The sequence below is a fragment of the Aquarana catesbeiana genome, linkage group LG02 (genome assembly GCF_042186555.1).
Source record: "Aquarana catesbeiana isolate 2022-GZ linkage group LG02, ASM4218655v1, whole genome shotgun sequence".
NCBI classification, from domain to species: Eukaryota; Metazoa; Chordata; class Amphibia; order Anura; family Ranidae; genus Aquarana; species Aquarana catesbeiana.
Genome location: NC_133325.1, coordinates 11,160,278 through 11,179,915, shown reverse-complemented (window position 1 = coordinate 11,179,915; position 19,638 = coordinate 11,160,278). Strand labels below are relative to the sequence as shown.

The 19,638-nt window shown below is 49.8% G+C and overlaps 1 protein-coding gene across 1 annotated transcript; it reads right to left on the bottom strand.

Moving 5' to 3' along the window:
* Positions 1–4,390: 4,390 nt before the first annotated feature.
* Positions 4,391–17,688, bottom strand: LOC141129598 (protein ZAR1-like 1.S). Its single transcript, XM_073617696.1, is given in 5 exon segments — positions 4,391–4,974; positions 7,043–7,117; positions 15,489–15,581; positions 17,157–17,642; positions 17,644–17,688. Coding segments are annotated over 5 exon segments (840 nt in total). The 3' UTR covers positions 4,391–4,833.
* Positions 17,689–19,638: the final 1,950 nt, after the last annotated feature.

Sequence of the window (19,638 nt, the reverse complement as noted above, 5' to 3'; positions counted from 1 at the left end):
AGCTAATTACAATTAACAATACAAACAAAACCTAATTAACCTAATTAACATGAGCTCCAATAGGAGTCGTCCCGTCCCCTACATTGTATAGAGGACAATGTGATCAGCTCATTCAATTAACATACATTACCATAAACATCAACACAGGGTTAATTAGAACAAACAACAATGAGTTGAATACCCTTAGAACCTAGACTAAACTTATTTACATTAAACCCATTATAGCTGACATCAGACAGGTAGTTGGAGTTGATGACACCAGCATCTCCTCACAGGATGTGTCCCAACAGTATAATTCAGTCTTATCATTCTAATATGGCATATAAAGGGTTCCCAGAGTCTGTGTATTTTGGGGGGACATGGAGCTGAATCCAAAGTAACACCAACCCCAGGGTCCCCAGGCATACAGCTCACAGAGAGCAACATTCCCCCAAATGCCAGGGCCCATAATCAAAAGGCAACAGGCCCGCATCCAACAGCCTCTGTCCCGGCCAGGTCCGTCACACCCAGCTCTGCCCTATTGTTGTGTACAGATGACTCACCTGCAGGCCCTGTGTTTACATGTTTATAATGGCATTCATATGTATATCATTCCCCCTTGAGGTCATATCCACCATCACCTATACAGAATGCTGCCCACTGGGGTGATAAAGGGGCATGCTGGAAATTCCTGCCTACAACTGTGCTCATTATGCCGACCATCATCTTGTTCTGCAAAGGTAAGTAAATTGGTGGGGGTGGGGGGGTGTGCAGAGGTAGGCAGAGAAGGTATTACAGTTTGGGGTGAAGGAGGGGGATGTATAGAAGGAAGGTGGGTGCAAATTTGAGCAGAGGAGGCAGGTGGAATTGGAGGGAAGGAGGAGTGGAGAGGATGGGAGAGGTTTGGGGTGCAGGGGTTTTAGGATGAAAGATGTACTGACAGGGTGGATAAAGATGGCGGTCTCGTGTTGGGAAGGCCATTCATTTCGATGGGCTCCTCTAAGCACCACAAATACGGAAGAAAGTCCCTAACGCTTTTTCAACATCACACAGCGACACATTTTTGCCCAGGTTCCAATCATTATTAAAGACCGCCCTGGTCCACCGGATAGAGCTTTGTGGTCAGAAGTTATCACCTTTATCACTTCAATTACCTCATATCTGTAAACCCTTATGGTGCCTGTTTGGACATATTGATGGTGACTCTTATTTTCAAAACTCCGAACTTCTTCCACGCTTAGTTTTGTTCTCCGCTAAAAAAAAATCTAAAACCATGCGAAGTCTCTGGCTCCCCCTACCATGGCTTTCTGATTCCCCCCCCCCATTAATCCGGCACTCCCGCTGTATAAACTGACATATGAAGTCGGAGGTTACCCTCATAAATTCCATAAAATCTGGGACCTATGGGTGAGTTCAGACGCACTATACCAGCCTCATAATCAAGGTACTGACTAGAGATAGGGGTCTATGGTGGACCTTCCTCACTACTTCTTGTAGCTGTATACATTGTTATATTGACTTTCTATGGTTGGTGCTGAGTTTGTGCTCCTTCCATGCCTGATCCAAGTGTAATGAATGGACATATTGTATATTCTTTATGGTTATATTTGAGCACGGATTGCTCTATGATCTTTGCTTTATTTCATTCTGTGTACAATAAAGTTACCTTTTAAAAAAAAAGGTCTGGTAATTGCTGGATGTTCTTCAGCTCCACCATAACCCGTGGTGTTCCTGCTCACTGATGTCCTGATGCTGACCCAGCTTGCTCTGTGAAATCCAAATACTGATCATTTGTCTGACTACAAGATGCTACTGGTCTACGCTTTTGCTTGGCAACCCGTGAACAACCCTGAAAGTCACCGGCCTGAGTATACTCAAGTCTTCATAGGTTCCTCTCCCAGGTGCCACTCAGCAGTCTGCCAACTACAGTCCTCACCTGGTGTCTACCTGTCACCTATGCTACTTAGACCTTGTGCTTCTACCACCTTTAGGAGGTGTTTAGACCACAGTCACAAGGGAAACCCTCTTGTTAGGTTGGCCTCCAAACAAGATACATGAGAGGGTGGCAGAACAGCACAGTCTATTTATAAGGCTCGGTAGCCATAGATGCTAGAGAACAACCACTATTCCAGTAAACAGAGCATGTGTGCTACTTACACTCAGCCTCTAAGACAGCAGCTCTCACAGGGAAGTCCAGGGTGGGTCTGGGCCCCACAGGTAGGTGGCTGGAGAAGCCAGACCACTGCAAACAATGATGTGCATTACTCCACTGTAACACTACCACTGTAGGGGTTGCATATGACTGGGTTCACCACTCCTACACAGCCAGATGAGTTGCATTTTCAGCTTTCATTCAGACACAAGGAACAGTCTGAGCTTTATTTTTTATTTTTATTTTTTTATGGGGGATATAACTTGGGCATTCCATAATTCCTATTCCCCCAACCAACTTGAAAGCAATAAAAAACAGTGACAACTTCCAATTCAGTACTTCACTCCCAGACACCAACATTCTCTAAGTGAAAAGATGCAACAGACTAGGAACTCTCCTCGAGGGCCACCGACAGTCCCCTCAGCACTCCATCTTCCACCCAATTCCTCGGCCAGCATGACTTATCCATATTTAAGGGCTGGCTTAACCCCCTGCTAGGCCCACTGCCTGGGGATTGGCTAAGCTCACCCAAGTATGCAGAACAATCCTCCTAGCCTTCACCCTCCAGAACGTTCTCCAGTGGAAGCCGCTCGGGCATCACCCCCCTGTTAAGCTATATGCTGGGTGCCGCAAGCATGGAAATGTTTTTTTTTTTTTTTGAAGCACATGATGAGTTTGAAGGCTCTAATTGGCTCAAAAAAAAAAAAAAAAAAAAAAAAAAGGGTGGGCTCAGGGTGCAGAGCACTGCGCCCTGAGCCCACCCAGTTATTTGACAATAGTGAATTGACTGACCAAATAGGGGGGTGGGGGTGGGGGGGGTTAGCCAGTTTGATTGCCACCCCCCCAAATATGGAACAGCCACCACCGGTTCTACAGCTTTCCAGACCCAGGGGGAGGCACCAGAGCTCTGCCTGCATGGGTCATCCAGCTCTGACCTAAAGTAAACCCTGACCCAATGAAGACACTCAGATTCAAGCATGAGGGTTACATTTTCCTGCACTCACACGAGGGCGCTACACCACTAGCAGCCGATTGGTGCTCCCTGCGGCAGTTGGGTCTTTGTAGTTGTGGGCTCCTTCCTGCCCCCACACCAGGACTAAGAGTAAAGAAGTGTACACCAGGCTGTAGATTACATGCCCAGCTCCTCACCATGTTGGTCTCTGGGTGGGTTCTGGTGATCAAAGGGAAAAAAATCAGCACCTGGGCATAGCAAGTCCATGGGCACCCAGTGACACTACTAAGGGTTAAGTCCCAGCACCGCTCCCCAATGACCCCTCATTAGCACTGCACACTATTAGAATTCTCCAATTACTACAAGGAGTCAGACATGGGCACTGCCGAAAAAGTCGCTTTCATTTTTCGGGTAATTAGTTATGATCAAAATTCGTTATTTCAAATAAAATTCGTAATTGCGGAAAAATTCCAATTAGTTATGTTCCATTTGTTTAGATGCAATATTAAGAAAATCTAAAATCCGAAATAAATATTGTAGGTAATGAAATTTCCTTTCAAAGTTGGCGTTTTAACGTAACGAATTTATCTGAAGTTACAAATTGAACGCAACAATTTAATAAATAAAAAGATTAATTCATTAGGTTCCATTCGTTTAGATATGCCATTCGTTATTTCGGATAATTTGTAATTTCGGATAAATTCGTTACATTCACCAACCAAATATGAAAGGAAATTCCAATACCTATAATTTAATAACTATTTTGGATTTTCATTCTTTTGAATTTGTCAACTTGTTGAAAAACGAATTCAGTGAGAAATTAATTGCACATACAAGGAGTTATCCTTTTAGATAAGGTGAAGAGGGTTGGCAACATCACAATCCCCCCCCATGGAAGGTGCAGATCATGAACTTCTAAATCCACTAAATGAATTTCAGGTGCCTCAAAACAAAGCTGTTGATATTAATTACGGTATTAATAGTCATGAAGCTCGTTTCCCTTAGAAAACAGCCTGAGCAGAACATTCTGTTCGCTGCCAGCATGCAGTTACGTGGAAGCAGTGTCCTCTCTGCAGAGGTCTGAGATGCCCACTGCTGGGTCAGAAACTTCAGCTTTGCCATTTACAGAGCTACAAGTCTGATTAAGCAGGAGGCAGTGTTTGACCTCTGCATAGAGACCACTGCTTCCACTGAAATCAACAGTCTTGTCTGCAGCATACTGGCAGGGAATGGACTTTTCTACTCTGTGGCTATCCAGAGACTTTGACCACATGTTTCATGCACTTGGAGTATTTAGTGAACTAAAACTGAACGTTCAATTGGGCTCTAACCCAAAATCTTTATTAAAAATGGTCTCAGCATACATTCCATCACCCGGCAATAAAGAGCCATGAACACAGGTTTAATTATTTTTTTTTATTTTAAAGACTGCAGTTTTTTTTTATCTCCTCAACAATACAAAGCTCCATGTGATATGTACACAAGGCTCAGATATGACGAAACACCAACTGAGCATCTGAACCTTCAACTTACAGGGTGAGGAACCCAGAGACTCAACACAAAGACTTTATTTACAAAGAACTCATTTTATACAAAAAGGAAAAAGAAAAAATCTGTACAATTCAGTGCAAACCATAAGCCACATCTAGTGTCAGCGAGGTCACCACCCAGTCCACGTGGCACAAGGAGGTCATCTGTGCCAGGCGCAGTCAGGGTGCAATGTGGTCATCCCCACCGGGACGGTCCGGGATCAGACTATGTATTTGAAGCTGTATGTTTTGTCGCAGGGAAGCCTCTGGCCCTTGCATCGGCCGCACAGCTCCTGGCAGTGAGGGCGCTTCAGGTCAATGTGACGTCTCTCGGGGCAGGAACATAAGGCCTTCATGCAGCTCTGGAATAAGAAGAGTTGGGGTTAAGGTCTAAGCCACACTGTAAGCATCTACTGGGGACGGCCAATATCATGGCTGCCAGGAGGGGCAGTTGCCCACATTATAGCCACCAGGAGAGGTAGTGGCTTCAGGTCTATGACATCTCTCAGGGCAGGAACACAAGGCCTTCATGCAGTTTTAGCATAAGAGGCTTGGGTTAAGATCTAAACTATTGTAGGCATCAACTGGAAGGTTAGTAGCATCAGGTTAATTGAGGTCTTTTTGGGGTAGAAAAACAAGGCCTTCAGGCAGATGAGCATTAGGGTTGGGGTCTAAATGACATTGTAGTCATACACTGGGGGTGGGCATTGTTATGGCTGCCAAGAGGGGTACTGGCCCAAGGTCAGTGTAACTTCAAAGCGCAAGGCCTTTGTGCAGTTCTAGCATAAGAATTGTTTGGGGTTAAGGTCTAAACCACTGTAGGCATCCACTAGGGGTGGTCAACACTATGGCAGCCAGGAGGGATAGTGTCTTTAGTTCAATGTGACATCTTTTCTCCTTTGGGACATGAACACAAGGCATTCAAGCAGTTCTGTGATAGGCATCTACTGGGGTGGCCATTATTATGGCTGCCGGGTGGGGTAGTGGCTTCAGGTCAATGACATCTCTTGGGGTAGACACATTAGACCTTCATACAGCTCTGGAATAAGAAGAGTTGGGGGTCAAGTTCTTAATCCTATTGTAGACATCCATTGGGGTTGGTCCACATTATGGCCGCCAGGAGGGGTAGTTGCCCACATTATGGGCATCAGGAGGGGTAGTGGCTTCAGGTCAATGTGATGTCTTTGGGGAGATGTACAAGGCCTTCAAGCAGCTCTGGAATAAGGAGAGTTGGAGTTAAGGTCAGCCAGTCTGTAAGCATCTATTGGGTGTGTTGGGTACAGAGGAAGGCCAAATTATCGCTTTTAAACATAACCTATGCCAAGGAAATATGGCAGAGCATGCTCATCCCCCCCAGTTTAAACTCTCACTGCTGATCTGATGCTTCAGTACTTCAGACCCCCAACAAGTTCTGTCATTCACTAAAGCAATACATCAGCCCTGGTGTCCAAGAAATTGGTGATTGCCACCAAAGGTGCCATTGGTATGTAAATGAGACCAGATTGGAAGAAACAAGAAGCCAAGCATATAACGCTTGAGGTAAAGGCTTTTACCAGCTCCACAATAGTGGCAGACATAATGGTGACTGGGATGGGGAGAGGCTCAGGTCTACTAGGGGCGCCAGAAGTGGAGGAGAGAGAGGTCCAGGTCTACTAGGGACACCAGAAGTGGAGGGGAGAGGCCCAGATCTGCTAGGGGCACCAGAAGTGGAGAGGAGAGGCCCAGATCTACTAGGGGCACCAGAAGTGGAGGGGAGAGGCCCAGATCTACTAGGGGCACCAGAAGTGGAGGGGAGAGGCCCAGATCTACTAGGGGCACCAGAAGTGGAGGGGAGAGGCCCAGATCTACTAGGGGCACCAGAAGTGGAGGGGAGAGGCCCAGATCTACTAGGGGCACCAGAAGTGGAGGGGAGAGGCCCAGATCTACTAGGGGCACCAGAAGTAGAGGGGAGAGGCCCAGATCTACTAGGGGCACCAGAAGTGGAGGGGAGAGGCCCAGATCTACTAGGGGCACCAGAAGTGGAGAGGCCCAGATCTACTAGGGGCACCAGAAGTGGAGGGGAGAGAGAAGCCCAGGTCTACCACAGGCATCAGAGGCAGGGAGGAGAGGGGCCAGGGTCTACATGTGCCAGAGGCAGGGAGTTATCTGGTCTATAAAGGATTCATAATGTTCATTCTATAGGTCGGACTTACCATTTAAAAGAAAAAAAAAAAAAAAAAAGGTATTTTATTAGTTTTCAAACATTAACAGCATATCTGAAGGGTACATATTCAGTTTACAATATCCGATAATAGACACTAGGACGGTGATTGGTACCCACAAGATACCCAGTAATCAAGTAATGTAAGACCAGCTGGTGATTAGGACATTGTAGAGGAAATCCATCACTCCAATATGGGGGAGGATATGAGACATGAAGGTCGGACTTACCTTACACTCGATGGACTCCACGTAATACGGATTGTAGCCGTTCAGACATTTGTGGCAATATTGCTTGAAGTAAACCTGAAAAACAAAACTGACATCCTGAGAATCCCGAGATTGAAGGAGGCGTTCATACACTAATCTGACCACCCAATCCAATGCCTGGAATTTACTTCAGTGAAGCTTCCCACAGCCTCTGATGTGTGGTAAAATTTTGGTCCATCCCATTTAGTATGAATTCTGGGGGTTGGGCATGTTAAATGGCATGTCCAGCCAACAAACCAACCTACCCCAAGCCCCACCCCCTGATCATATCCCATCATTGTCCTTTCCTTGGTTCCTGTAGAGAAGAAGATTCCTTCTGACCTCACCGGGCTCAACATTGTAGCAGTGCAGTTTGCTGGGCGCTCATTCCCATTGACATAAACCGCCCCCAGAACTACATCTCCAGAGAGCCCCCTACAGTGTGGGCGGGGTCTATACAACTCAAAGTGGCAGTGTGGCTTTGCCGGAAAAGAAATCAGTGTGGAACCAGGAACCCAGGGGGCGGGGCATAGGTGGTAAAAGGGGCACAGGATGGGCGGGGCATAGGTGGGAAGAGGGGCATAGGTGGGAAAAGACCGGGGGCGGGGCATAGGTGGGAAAAGGGACACAGGAGGGGCGGTAGGTGGAGAAAGATGGGGGTGGGGCAGTAGGTGGGGGAAAGAGGGGGCAGGGCATAGGTGGGAAAAGGGACACAGGAGGGGTGGTGGGGAATATGTGGCAATGGGGACACAGGGGGGGGCAGGGGATAGGCAGAACTGCATGGTAATAGGACAGAGAAGGGAGGGGGTAGGTGGTATGGGTGGAGTTTTGTAGTCCAGGATGACACGGATTTGAACCTCCATACAGTGGAGTTGTCAGGCGCGCTCTGTGGAACGGTCGCACTATGGCGCTGCGTTTCCGCGGTCGGCAGCCCATTCATCCTGCGATTGTGTTTCATGCAGGATAACAGTTCCTGTGCGGCAGGCAAATCGCAGGGCGCTTCTGTATAGTTTCCAGGCTGCCCCCGCTATGTTCTTAGACACGGGGGGGGGCGCCATGAATGTCAGCCCTATGCGTTTTTAAAGAGCAGCACATTTTGGCTCCGGGTGTGTGTGAAGAACGGGAGAGATTGCTGCAATGGTGTGAACCCGACCGCTGGAAGACCCAATGGGATTGGTCACCGGAGATGTAATGAAGGTTTCCATGTTGTGTGTTGATGGTGACAAAGTGATGGGAATAGTATACTAGACACAAAGGGATGGAAATAGTATACTAGACACAAAGGGATGGGAATAGTATACTAGACACAAAGGGATGGGAATAGTATACTAGACACAAAGGGATGGAAATAGTATACTAGACACAAAGGGATGGGAATAGTATACTAAACACAAAGTGATGGGAATAGTATACTAGACACAAAGGGATGGGAATAGTATACTAGACACAAAGGGATGGAAATAGTATACTAGACACAAAGTGATGGAAATAGTATACTAGACACAAAGTGATGGAAATAGTATACTAGACACAAAGGGATGGGAATAGTATACTAGACACAAAGTGATGGAAATAGTATACTAGACACAAAGTGATGGAAATAGTATACTAGACACAAAGGGATGGGAATAGTATACTAGACACAAAGGGATGGGAATAGTATACTAGACACAAAGTGATGGAAATAGTATACTAGACACAAAGTGATGGAAATAGTATACTAGACACAAAGGGATGGAAATAGTATACTAGACACAAAGGGATGGGAATAGTATACTAGACACAAAGGGATGGGAATAGTATAATAGACACAAAGTGATGGAAATAGTATACTAGACACAAAGTGATGGAAATAATAGTATAATAGACACAAAGTGATGGAAATAATAGTATAATAGACACAAAGTGATGGAAATAGTATACTAGACACAAAGGGATGGAAATAGTATACTAGACACAAAGTGATGGAAATAGTATAATAGACACAAAGTGATGGAAATAGTATAATAGACACAAAGTGACATAAGGGGGACATGGGGGGGGCTGAAACAAAAGGTTTCCCAAGTTCTACAAATCCCCCCCCCCCACACACTTCACATTTATTTGTATCATTTATCTTCCACTTCACAATTATGTGACACTTTGGCTCGGTTCACACAGGGACGACTTGTCAGGTGACCTAGTCACCTGACAAGTCGCCTCCCGTTCTGTGCTATGGAACCATTCTAAAGGGAAGCGACGCAAGTCGCTCCGACTTAGAAAAAGGTTCCTGTACGACTTTGGGGGCGACTTGCATAGACTTCTATACAGAAGTCGTTTTGCAAGTCGCCCGGGCAGTCGTGTGCAGGTCGCCTCGGTGAGGCGACCTGCAAGTCGTGCCGCCTCTGGTGTGAACCGAGGCTTTGTGTTGGTCTATCACATAAAATCCCAATAAAATACATTTTTGGTTGTAAGATGAGAAAACAATAAAATTCTATACATGACATTTGGGTACAATGTTGTATGACCGTACAATCACCAAGTTGCACAGTGCCGAAGAGCAATAAATGTCCTGGTCATAGGGGGGGGGAACCTTCTGGAGGGCGAGGGGTTAATCGCCCTTCCTAATAGCAGCATGAGGATTACACTATGATCTATTGATCAGTGAGGTTCCACTTGTAGCGCCCTCTAGTGTATGTTGGGTGTAGGAGGTAAATTGGTTTGGCTGAGAGCCGGCCTGTGTAATCTGGGTCAGGGTTCAGTGACTCGGGGGGGCTGGATGACTCAGGAAGCTCTCTGGTCTGGAGGGTGAGAGTAAGGAGGGGCTTCCATTCATAGGAGGACCCTGGGGGACACGGCCCATACAGAGCGCGCCCCTGGGGGACACGGCCCATACAGAGCGCGCCCCTGGGGGACACGGCCCATACAGAGCGCGCCCCTGGGGGACACGGCCCATACAGAGCGCGCCCCTGGGGGACACGGCCCATACAGAGCGCGCATCGCATATTAGAACGCCCACATGGGGGGCGCTGCGTATTAGAGGGCACGCACATTTGGGGGACACCACCCTTACTCAAGATGGCCACGGCTAGAAATGCTAGGGGCCGTTTTCAAAACTATTTCTCAGCAAAATAAAGGACAGACAGACACAGACACAGACACAGACACAGACACAGACACAGACACAGACACAGACACGGACACGGACACAGACACAGACACAGACACAGACACAGACAGACACAGACACAGACACAGACACAGACACAGACACAGACACAGACACAGACACAGACACAGACAGACACAGACACAGACAGACACAGACTCCCAGCCATGGAGTAATTGAAGGTCAGCGTAGATAGCCATCATAGGGGAAGTTCTGAGTCACAATGCCCCATATCTGCAGCTCTTCCAACTTCTGCAAAGGCAGGGGCTTGAGGTGCCTGTCATAGAAGTCTCTGTAGAGAAGGGTCACTTAAGCTCAGGTATCCAGAAGGGCCTTGGTGTAGACTCCCTTTACTTGGATAGGAACAGGAGAAGGACCCGAAGTGGTGGCCCTGGCCTGTTCGGTGGTTGGTATCCGCGCTCCTCTCTGCGGAGGTTCTGATTGGGCTTAAGTCTGCGCTAAGTTCTGGGAGTTTGGTATGCATTGACTCTCCGACACCAGGCAGAATGTGTCAAAGGAAATGGGACACTGGTTTGGAGGCAATAACAGGGGGCCTCGATGAAGTCCAAGAGTTTGGCCTTTCGCTGCTGTCTCTTCGTGTCATTGGATTTGAGCCAGCTACCTTAGATGGGCACCCGGTTGGCTCCTTCACCAGAGCCCTCCAAGCTTCCCTTTGGCTTCTGGCACTGTGCTTCAGGCTTCACTGGGCTTGGACACACCTGTCGATTAATGTCCCACATAATTTCAGCATTCCTCGGTATGCTCAATGGCACTCCTCACTGGTACATGTGAAAATGCTCATCACCGCCTCCAATATAGACACTAGTATGGATATACGTGCATCGCTACCAAATATCCATAATATCCCTGTAATTATGGATAATCAAACATTAAAATCACTTGATCTTACAGGATCTAATGATTATCAATTAGCTGGGGTGATTTTTTTGGCCAGAAAATTTGATAAGAGGGGGTCAGCCCCCCTCATTAATCACTTAATAATTCTCTAATTATGTGAGATCTAATCTCATCCTTATGTACTACCACCTAATATCTCTAACGTTAAAACCACTTGATCTTACCGGATCTAACGAATATCTATGAGCCTAGATGATTTTTGGCCAGAAAATTTGATTGGGGGGGGGGGGGGGCAGCCCGTCCATATGTACCACCTAATATCTCTATTTTGGTGTGAAATCTCTGAATCATGTGAGATCTAACGTTAAAACCACTTGATCTTACCAGATCTAACAAATTGCTTCCAAAATAGCTAACTGTTTGGTCAATTTTTTGATAAGGGGGGCTGATGATGGGTTAACCCCCCCAGCAAATAACTGTTAATATCGCTTCTTCTGTGTGAGATCCAACGCAAACAACGGTTGATCTAACCTGATCTAACAAACTGCATAAGATTTTTTCAAAAATTTTGATATGGGGGGGCTAACCCGGCAGAGGGGCTCCCTGGAACTATGCAGAAGTATCAGCCGACAGCTCTGAAATCATGACTGAAGAGTCAGCAATGTGGCAGAGTAACAGTGTGCTTTGCCCACCTGCCCCCGCAGCTATGGAAGCAGTGCTCTTTCGGCAGGTGCAGCAAGTTTTAACTCATCTGGATGAACCCGTTTCTGCACAATACGAGGTTGAATGGAGGAATGTGCCTGTCCAGCAGAATGCCAGAGAATCAGCAGTGGAAAATCTGGAGATCACCATCCCCAAAAGCTGAAGTGCTGACAACAGGGCAAAGTTCTGCTAACCTCTGCCCAGCACTGATGGCATCTTCTGGGTTCCATGGACAGGAGATGGTGAACCTCCATCCCCAGACACCAGTTCCAGAGACTGGGGATTTGATAGACTTGTTTGCGGAGGGAAAAAAAACCTAGTGAACCTCCAGCAGAAAAGCTGGCATCAGGGCCGAAAAATCACTGGGCTCTGCCCAACGTTGTATTCTGGCCTAGGCCAACAAGGCCCAGGCCTAGGGCAGCACTTTGCAGGGGGGGCAGCACAGAAAGAGTCCGCGCCGGTTTGCGCTCTTAGTGTAGCGCCAGTCTTATGGGGCGGACTGGGCTGAGAGGCAAATTAGTCTAGCGCCCCCATAAAGCGCACTGCTTCTGGAAGCAGTGCGGCCGGCCAGCATTCCGCAACTGTGGGGGGGGGGCACCGCTTCTAATTTTGATTGTCCTCTCATCCTGGACCATAAACCTTCCTCACTGTGCTATGTTTTCTGCTGCACCATTGGCATGGTTATATCTTCTTATAAAATTATCAGAAATTTGTGTGTAAAGTAGAACTATAGGCAACACTTTTTTTTTTTTCATTTTGGATAGAATAAGGGAGGGTTATAGCCCCTGTCAGTTTATTTTTTTACCATCCCTGTCCCATTGCAAAGATTTCCCTTCACTTCCTGCCCCATAGCCAAACAGGAAGTGGAAATCTATGCAAATTAGGGAATCCATTGCCCCCCCAGGCCCTCAGAACTAGTGTCCCCACTCAAAAATTTCAGGACAGGTTTTAAAACAGCAAGGGGTGTGGCCTTGATAGGAAGGGGTGGGTCACATTTAAATTAGGGGGTGCATGGGTTTAGTCAGGCCTAGAGCAGCACAAAACCTAAATACACTACTGGCTCTGCCCAGCACCAGTAACCTGCTCTGCCCAGCACCAGTAACCAGCTCTGCCCAGCACCAGTAACCAGCTCTGCCCAGCACCAGTAACCAGCTCTGCCCAGCACCAGTAACCAGCTCTACGGACAGGAGATGGTGAACTTCTATCCAGAGACACCAGTTATAGAGATTGGGGATTTGATAGACTTTTCTGCTGAGGAAGAACAACCCAATGAGCCTCCAGCAGAAGAGCTGCTACTTCACTGAGCTCTGCCCAACACCAACTTATGTGGAGTTACACGAGACTTCTCCAGCTGAAGCGCTGGCCACCAGAGGGTCCAAGACCTCTGCCCCACATCTGTGGCAGTTCGAGGCTCGGGGTGAGAAGGTGGTCACTCCCTAGCAGCAGACCAGCTGCCGGGGTGAGAAGGGAGAGGAGGCAATCGTTGTCCATCCACAACAATCAGCCAGGGTGGACGAAGCAGTCTTTCCTCTCCAAAGATCTGTGCACCTGGGAGACAGTACCAGAGACATGTCATCCCAGCAGCCAGATGAGGGTAAGGGAGATGGAGCAGCTGGCTTCCCTTCCCAGCAACAGTGCCCCAGAATGCCGCCACCAACCCAGCAGAAGAGCTGGCAGAGTGCTTCTGGCCTCTGTCCACGACAATCAACTCTGCAGGAGCTCCAGGGAAAGAATGCAATTGGCACCTCGCAACAGCAGCTTGAGTGTCGGTGGATGGGACTTTGGTCTCCACTGATGGCAACCCAGTAAAAGGGTTGGCAACAGGGCAGAGTGCTGCTGGCCTCTGCCCTCAACTAACAGAAGAGGGAGTTCCTGTGGTAGTGGATGGGACTTTGGTCTCCACTGACCCAACCCCAGAAAATGGTGCGGCTCTGAGACAGGAGGATGTCAGCCATGCTCTGCAAGCACTGGGGGATTTTCATCTAGTAAAAGTGGATGAGTTTTAAGTCTCCACCTGTATACCCCAGGGATGGTGGGCAGTCGGCCCAGATACCCAACAGCATGACAGAGTGAGCCCAGCCACCCTGTCTTCTCTCCAGCGGCTGAAAGGACTCCAGGGAGAAGGGCCAGTCCAGGCCTCTCCCCAGCAGCGGTATGTTCTCAGAGAGGCAGAGGTTGGCTGGGTGAGTAATTCTATGTTTGGGGTACTGTGTGGATACCGGCATTGGGGGACTGGAGCTACTGACAAAACTTCAGAATCAACCCATCTGGGGGTCTCCTCCTGTGTTAGTCTCCTGCCGAAAGGGGAGATGTGTGACGGAGTCACTTTGGGTGGGTGGAGCTCAGCTTAACTTGGAGAGCTCTGAAGACTGTATCTAGCTCCCCGGGCCCCTCCTATGTGTAAATCACCCTGTGTCCATTAGGGGCACGCGGAGACACGGACAGACGGGCACGGGCGCGGACAGACGGGCACAGCCAGCCCGGAGCCACAGGCAGACCGAGCCGCGGACAGACAGGCAGACCGAGCCGCGGACAGACAGGCAGACCGAGCCGCGGACAGACCGGCAGACCGAGCCGCGGACAGACCGGCAGACCGAGCCGCGGACAGACCGGCAGACCGAGCCGCGGACAGACCGGCAGACCGAGCCGCGGACAGACCGGCAGACCGAGCCGCGGACAGACCGGCAGACCGAGCCGCGGACAGACCGGCAGACCGAGCCGCGGACAGACAGGCAGACCGAGCCGCGGACAGACAGGCAGACCGAGCCGCGGACAGACAGGCAGACCGAGCCGCGGACAGACAGGCAGACCGAGCCGCGGACAGACAGGCAGACCGAGCCGCGGACAGACAGGCAGACCGAGCCGCGGACAGACAGGCAGACCGAGCCGCGGACAGACAGGCAGACCGAGCCGCGGACAGACAGGCAGACCGAGCCGCGGACAGACAGGCAGACCGAGCCGCGGACAGACAGGCAGACCGAGCCGCGGACAGACAGGCAGACCGAGCCGCGGACAGACAGGCAGACCGAGCCGCGGACAGACAGGCAGACCGAGCCGCGGACAGACAGGCAGACCGAGCCGCGGACAGACAGGCAGACCGAGCCGCGGACAGACAGGCAGACCGAGCCGCGGACAGACAGGCAGACCGAGCCGCGGACAGACAGGCAGACCGAGCCGCGGACAGACAGGCAGACCGAGCCGCGGACAGACAGGCAGACCGAGCCGCGGACAGACAGGCAGACCGAGCCGCGGACAGACAGGCAGACCGAGCCGCGGACAGACAGGCAGACCGAGCCGCGGACAGACAGGCAGACCGAGCCGCGGACAGACAGGCAGACCGAGCCGCGGACAGACAGGCAGACCGAGCCGCGGACAGACGGACAGAGACACGGACAGATGGACGGGCAGACAGAGGGACGATGGGCAGAGACACGGACAGACAGGCGGAGACCGCTCTCTGCAGACAGTACACGGCTCACCCTCCATTCTGACACATTACAGATCAAACCGCTTCCTGGTCTCTCCCAGATTTCACTTCCCCCCTCAGTGCTGCTGATCTCATGCAGCCTCTTTGCAGCCACTTCCTGTCACCATAGATGTCTGCATGGTGACAACCATGGACCATGTGTGTTAGGTGTCACCCCAGGGAGTCATGTGACCGGGTGACAATTGGGGACATAGCTTTATATTTACATTCCATGTAATGACTCCGAGACTCACCTTATTGGTTCCCGAAACGCACCAGACGTAGGCGCTCTCCCACCGCACCTGACACCCCCGGCAATGGAAGAAGCCGTACTTCTGTTCCAAGAACTGCAGAGAGAGACCGAGAATGTCATACACAGTACTACTTTCCCCCCCAATCCTGTATACACAGTACTACTTCCCCCCCCCCTCCTGTATACACAGTACTACTCCCCCCCATCCTGTATACACAGTACTACTTCCCCCCCCCCCCTCCTGTATACACAGTACTACTCCCCCCCATCCTGTATACACAGTACTACTTTCCCCCCCAATCCTGTATACACAGTACTACTTCCCCCCCCCCATCCTGTATACACAGTACTACTTTCCCCCCCAATCCTGTATACACAGTACTACTTCCCCCCCCCCTCCTGTATACACAGTACTACTCCCCCCCAATCCTGTATACACAGTACTACTTCCCCCCCAATCCTGTATACACAGTACTACTTCCCCCCCAATCCTGTATACACAGTACTACTTTCCCCCCCAATCCTGTATACACAGTACTACTTTCCCCCCCAATCCTGTATACACAGTACTACTTTCCCCCCCAATCCTGTATACACAGTACTACTCCCCCCCCATCCTGTATACACAGTACTACTTTCCCCCCCAATCCTGTATACACAGTACTACTTCCCCCCCAATCCTGTATACACAGTACTACTTCCCCCCCCAATCCTGTATACACAGTACTACTCCCCCCCCCCAATCCTGTATACACAGTACTACTCCCCCCCCCAATCCTGTATACACAGTACTACTTCCCCCCCCCATCCTGTATACACAGTACTACTCCCCCCCCCATCCTGTATACACAGTACTACTTCCCCCCCCCCATCCTGTATACACAGTACTACTTCCCCCCCCCCCATCCTGTATACACAGTACTACTTCCCCCCCATCCTGTATACACAGTACTACTTCCCCCCCCCATCCTGTATACACAGTACTACTTCCCCCCCCCATCCTGTATACACAGTACTACTTCCCCCCCCCATCCTGTATACACAGTACTACTTCCCCCCCCATCCTGTATACACAGTACTACTTCCCCCCCCATCCTGTATACACAGTACTACTCCCCCCCCCCCATCCTGTATACACAGTACTACTTCCCCCCCCCATCCTGTATACACAGTACTACTCCCCCCCCCCCCATCCTGTATACACAGTACTACTCCCCCCCCCCATCCTGTATACACAGTACTACTCCCCCCCCCCCCCCAATCCTGTATACACAGTACTACTCCCCCCCCCCCCCAATCCTGTATACACAGTACTACTCCCCCCCAATCCTGTATACACAGTACTACTTCCCCCCCCCCATCCTGTATACACAGTACTACTTCCCCCATCCTGTATACACAGTACTACTTCCCCCCCCATCCACTGGTGATCCTGCCAGTAACACTTCCTGTCCCGGGGTGACAACATTCCCTCTGTACTGTATCTATGGAGGAGAAGCCTTGTCAGCCTATGACAGGACTATAGAACACCTCCCCCATCACATAGGGGGGAGGGGATGTGTAGAGCTGAACAGGAGGAGATTTCTGATCCTTTCACCCGTTTTATTGGATCCCCGAAGGTCATCCGTTATACAAACTAGATCTTGGGGTACCCCATCCCCCCACTCACCTGGAAGGTGGGTTTCTTGGGCCCGACCTCAATCTCCTCTATAACCTCCAAGTCCACCATCTCTGCAGCCTCTCTGGTGCCCCCATCCTTGGCTGGGGGGAGGGTGAAGAGCCTCCGATCGGTCAGTCTGGAATAGACGGCGACGGTGCGAGGGAACCTCACCGGGGTGACAATCCGGAGGCCGGCGTGTTGCCCAGACACAGGACGATATAGGAAGGAGCCCCCTTTCCGGGTCTTCAGGGTGCGGGGCCCCAGCGAGCACTGAACACAGGCGTCCACCCTGGGGTTCACCTGAACCCCAACTTCCTTGGTGTAGAGGCGGCTCAGGCCCGGGCCAAGCTGGCTGAGTAGAGCCTTCAATTGCGCCCACCGGTAGTCATCCAGGCAGTCCAGATTAAAGGTGGGCTTCAAGGGCCCCTTGTAGGGCGGCCTCCAGTATGGCTGCTTGGGCTTGTAGTAGGGGGGTGGCTGGCGATAGGGGGGGCCCATAATTTGGGAAGACGGGATATTGGGGGTACATCACTCCAGCCATGGTCAGTCCTGCACTAAGCAAAGATGGCCGCCACCTCCAGGTGTCTTATCAGCTCCTGACCACCCAGGTAATCACCCACACCTGTCTAGGTCTGACCCCGCCCTCCCCCACCTCCTAACACCTTCACTACCAGAACCCCTCCAGGGCCCATCACACCACAACATGGAGGAGCCTTCTGATAGGCCGTAAGCCATTGACATTAGACACAGTCTGGTGGGATGGTTCAAAACACAGAGAAGGTCCAGATCTACAGTGACGTCACAACGCATAGTGTGTGTCCAATGGGGTGACTGGACGAGGAATGGGGGGCTCATCACCAAACACTAATACACCTTCACCATCAATAGACCCCCCATAATGGACGCACAATACGGCAACGCACAGTGTGTGTCCAATGGGGTGACTGGACGAGGAATGGGGGGCTCATCATCAAACACTAATACACCTTCACCATCAAAAGACCCCCCATAATGGACGCACAATACGGCAACGCACAGTGTGTGTCCAATGGGGTGACTGGACGAGGAATGGGGGGCTCATCATCAAACACTAATACACCTTCACCATCAATAGACCCCCATAATGGACGCACAATACGGCAACGCACAGTGTGTGTCCAATGGGGTGACTGGACGAGGAATAGGGGGCTCATCACCAAACACTAATACACCTTCACCATCAATAGACCCCCCATAATGGACGCACAATACGGCAACGCACAGTGTGTGTCCAATGGGGTGACTGGACGAGGAATGGGGGCTCATCATCAAACACTAATACACCTTCACCATCAATAGACCCCCCATAATGGACGCACAATACGGCAACGCACAGTGTGTGTCCAATGGGGTGACTGGACGAGGAATGGGGGGCTCATCATCAAACACTAATACACCTTCACCATCAATAGACCCCCCATAATTGGACGGCAACGCACAGATGTGGAATGTCGCCATTTAAGACAATGATGGAGCGGTTGCTGTGAATGGGCCCCGCCGGAAGCTGGACTCCCGCCTCTCCTTGCGTGTTACAGCAACATAGAAGTGTACGGGGGGGCTCTAAATGTGCGTTCCGAGGCCTTTGTACAGAATCTTCAGAATCTCCAGAACATCCACAGTTTCCAGAATTTCCAGAATCTCCAGAGTTTCCAGAATCTCCAGAAACACCTTCTTCAGGATCTCCATAATCCTCAGACCCTACAGATTTTTCAGAATCTCTAGAATCTTCAGACTCTTGGGATACTTCTAAATCTCCAGTATCTTCAGAATCTCCAGAGTTTCCAGAATCTTCAGTATCTCCAGTATCTCCAGACTCTTCAAAAGCTCCAGAATCTCGAGGCTCTTCAGAACCTCCAGAAACTTCTGGGTCTCCAGAATCCCCAGAACATCCAAAGTCTCCAGAATCTCCAGAGTTTTTAGAATCTCCAGAATCCCCATAACATCCAGAATCTCCAAAGGATCCAGAATTTTCAGAATCTCTAGAACATCCAGAATCTCCATAGTTTCCAGAATCTTTAGAAACACCAGAACACCCAGAATCTTCAGGATCTCTAGCATCCTACAGACTTTCAGAATCTCTAGAATCTTCAGAATCTCTAGACTCTCCAGACTCTTCAGAATATCCTAAATCTCCAGTATCTTCAGAATCTCCAGGATGTTCAGAATCTCCATAGTTTCCAAAATCTTCAGTATCTCCCGACTCTTCAAAAGCTCCAGAATCTCGAGGCTCTTCAGAACCTCCAGAAACTTCTGGGTCTCCAGAATCCCCAGAACATCCAAAGTCTCCAGAATCTCCAGAGTTTTTATAATCCCCAGAACATCCAGAGTCTCCAGAGTTTTCAGAATCTCAAGAATCCCCAGAACATCCAGAGTTTCCAGTATTTTCAAAATCTCTAGAACACCCAGAATCTCCAGAGTTTCCAGAATCTTTAGAAACACCAGAACATCCATG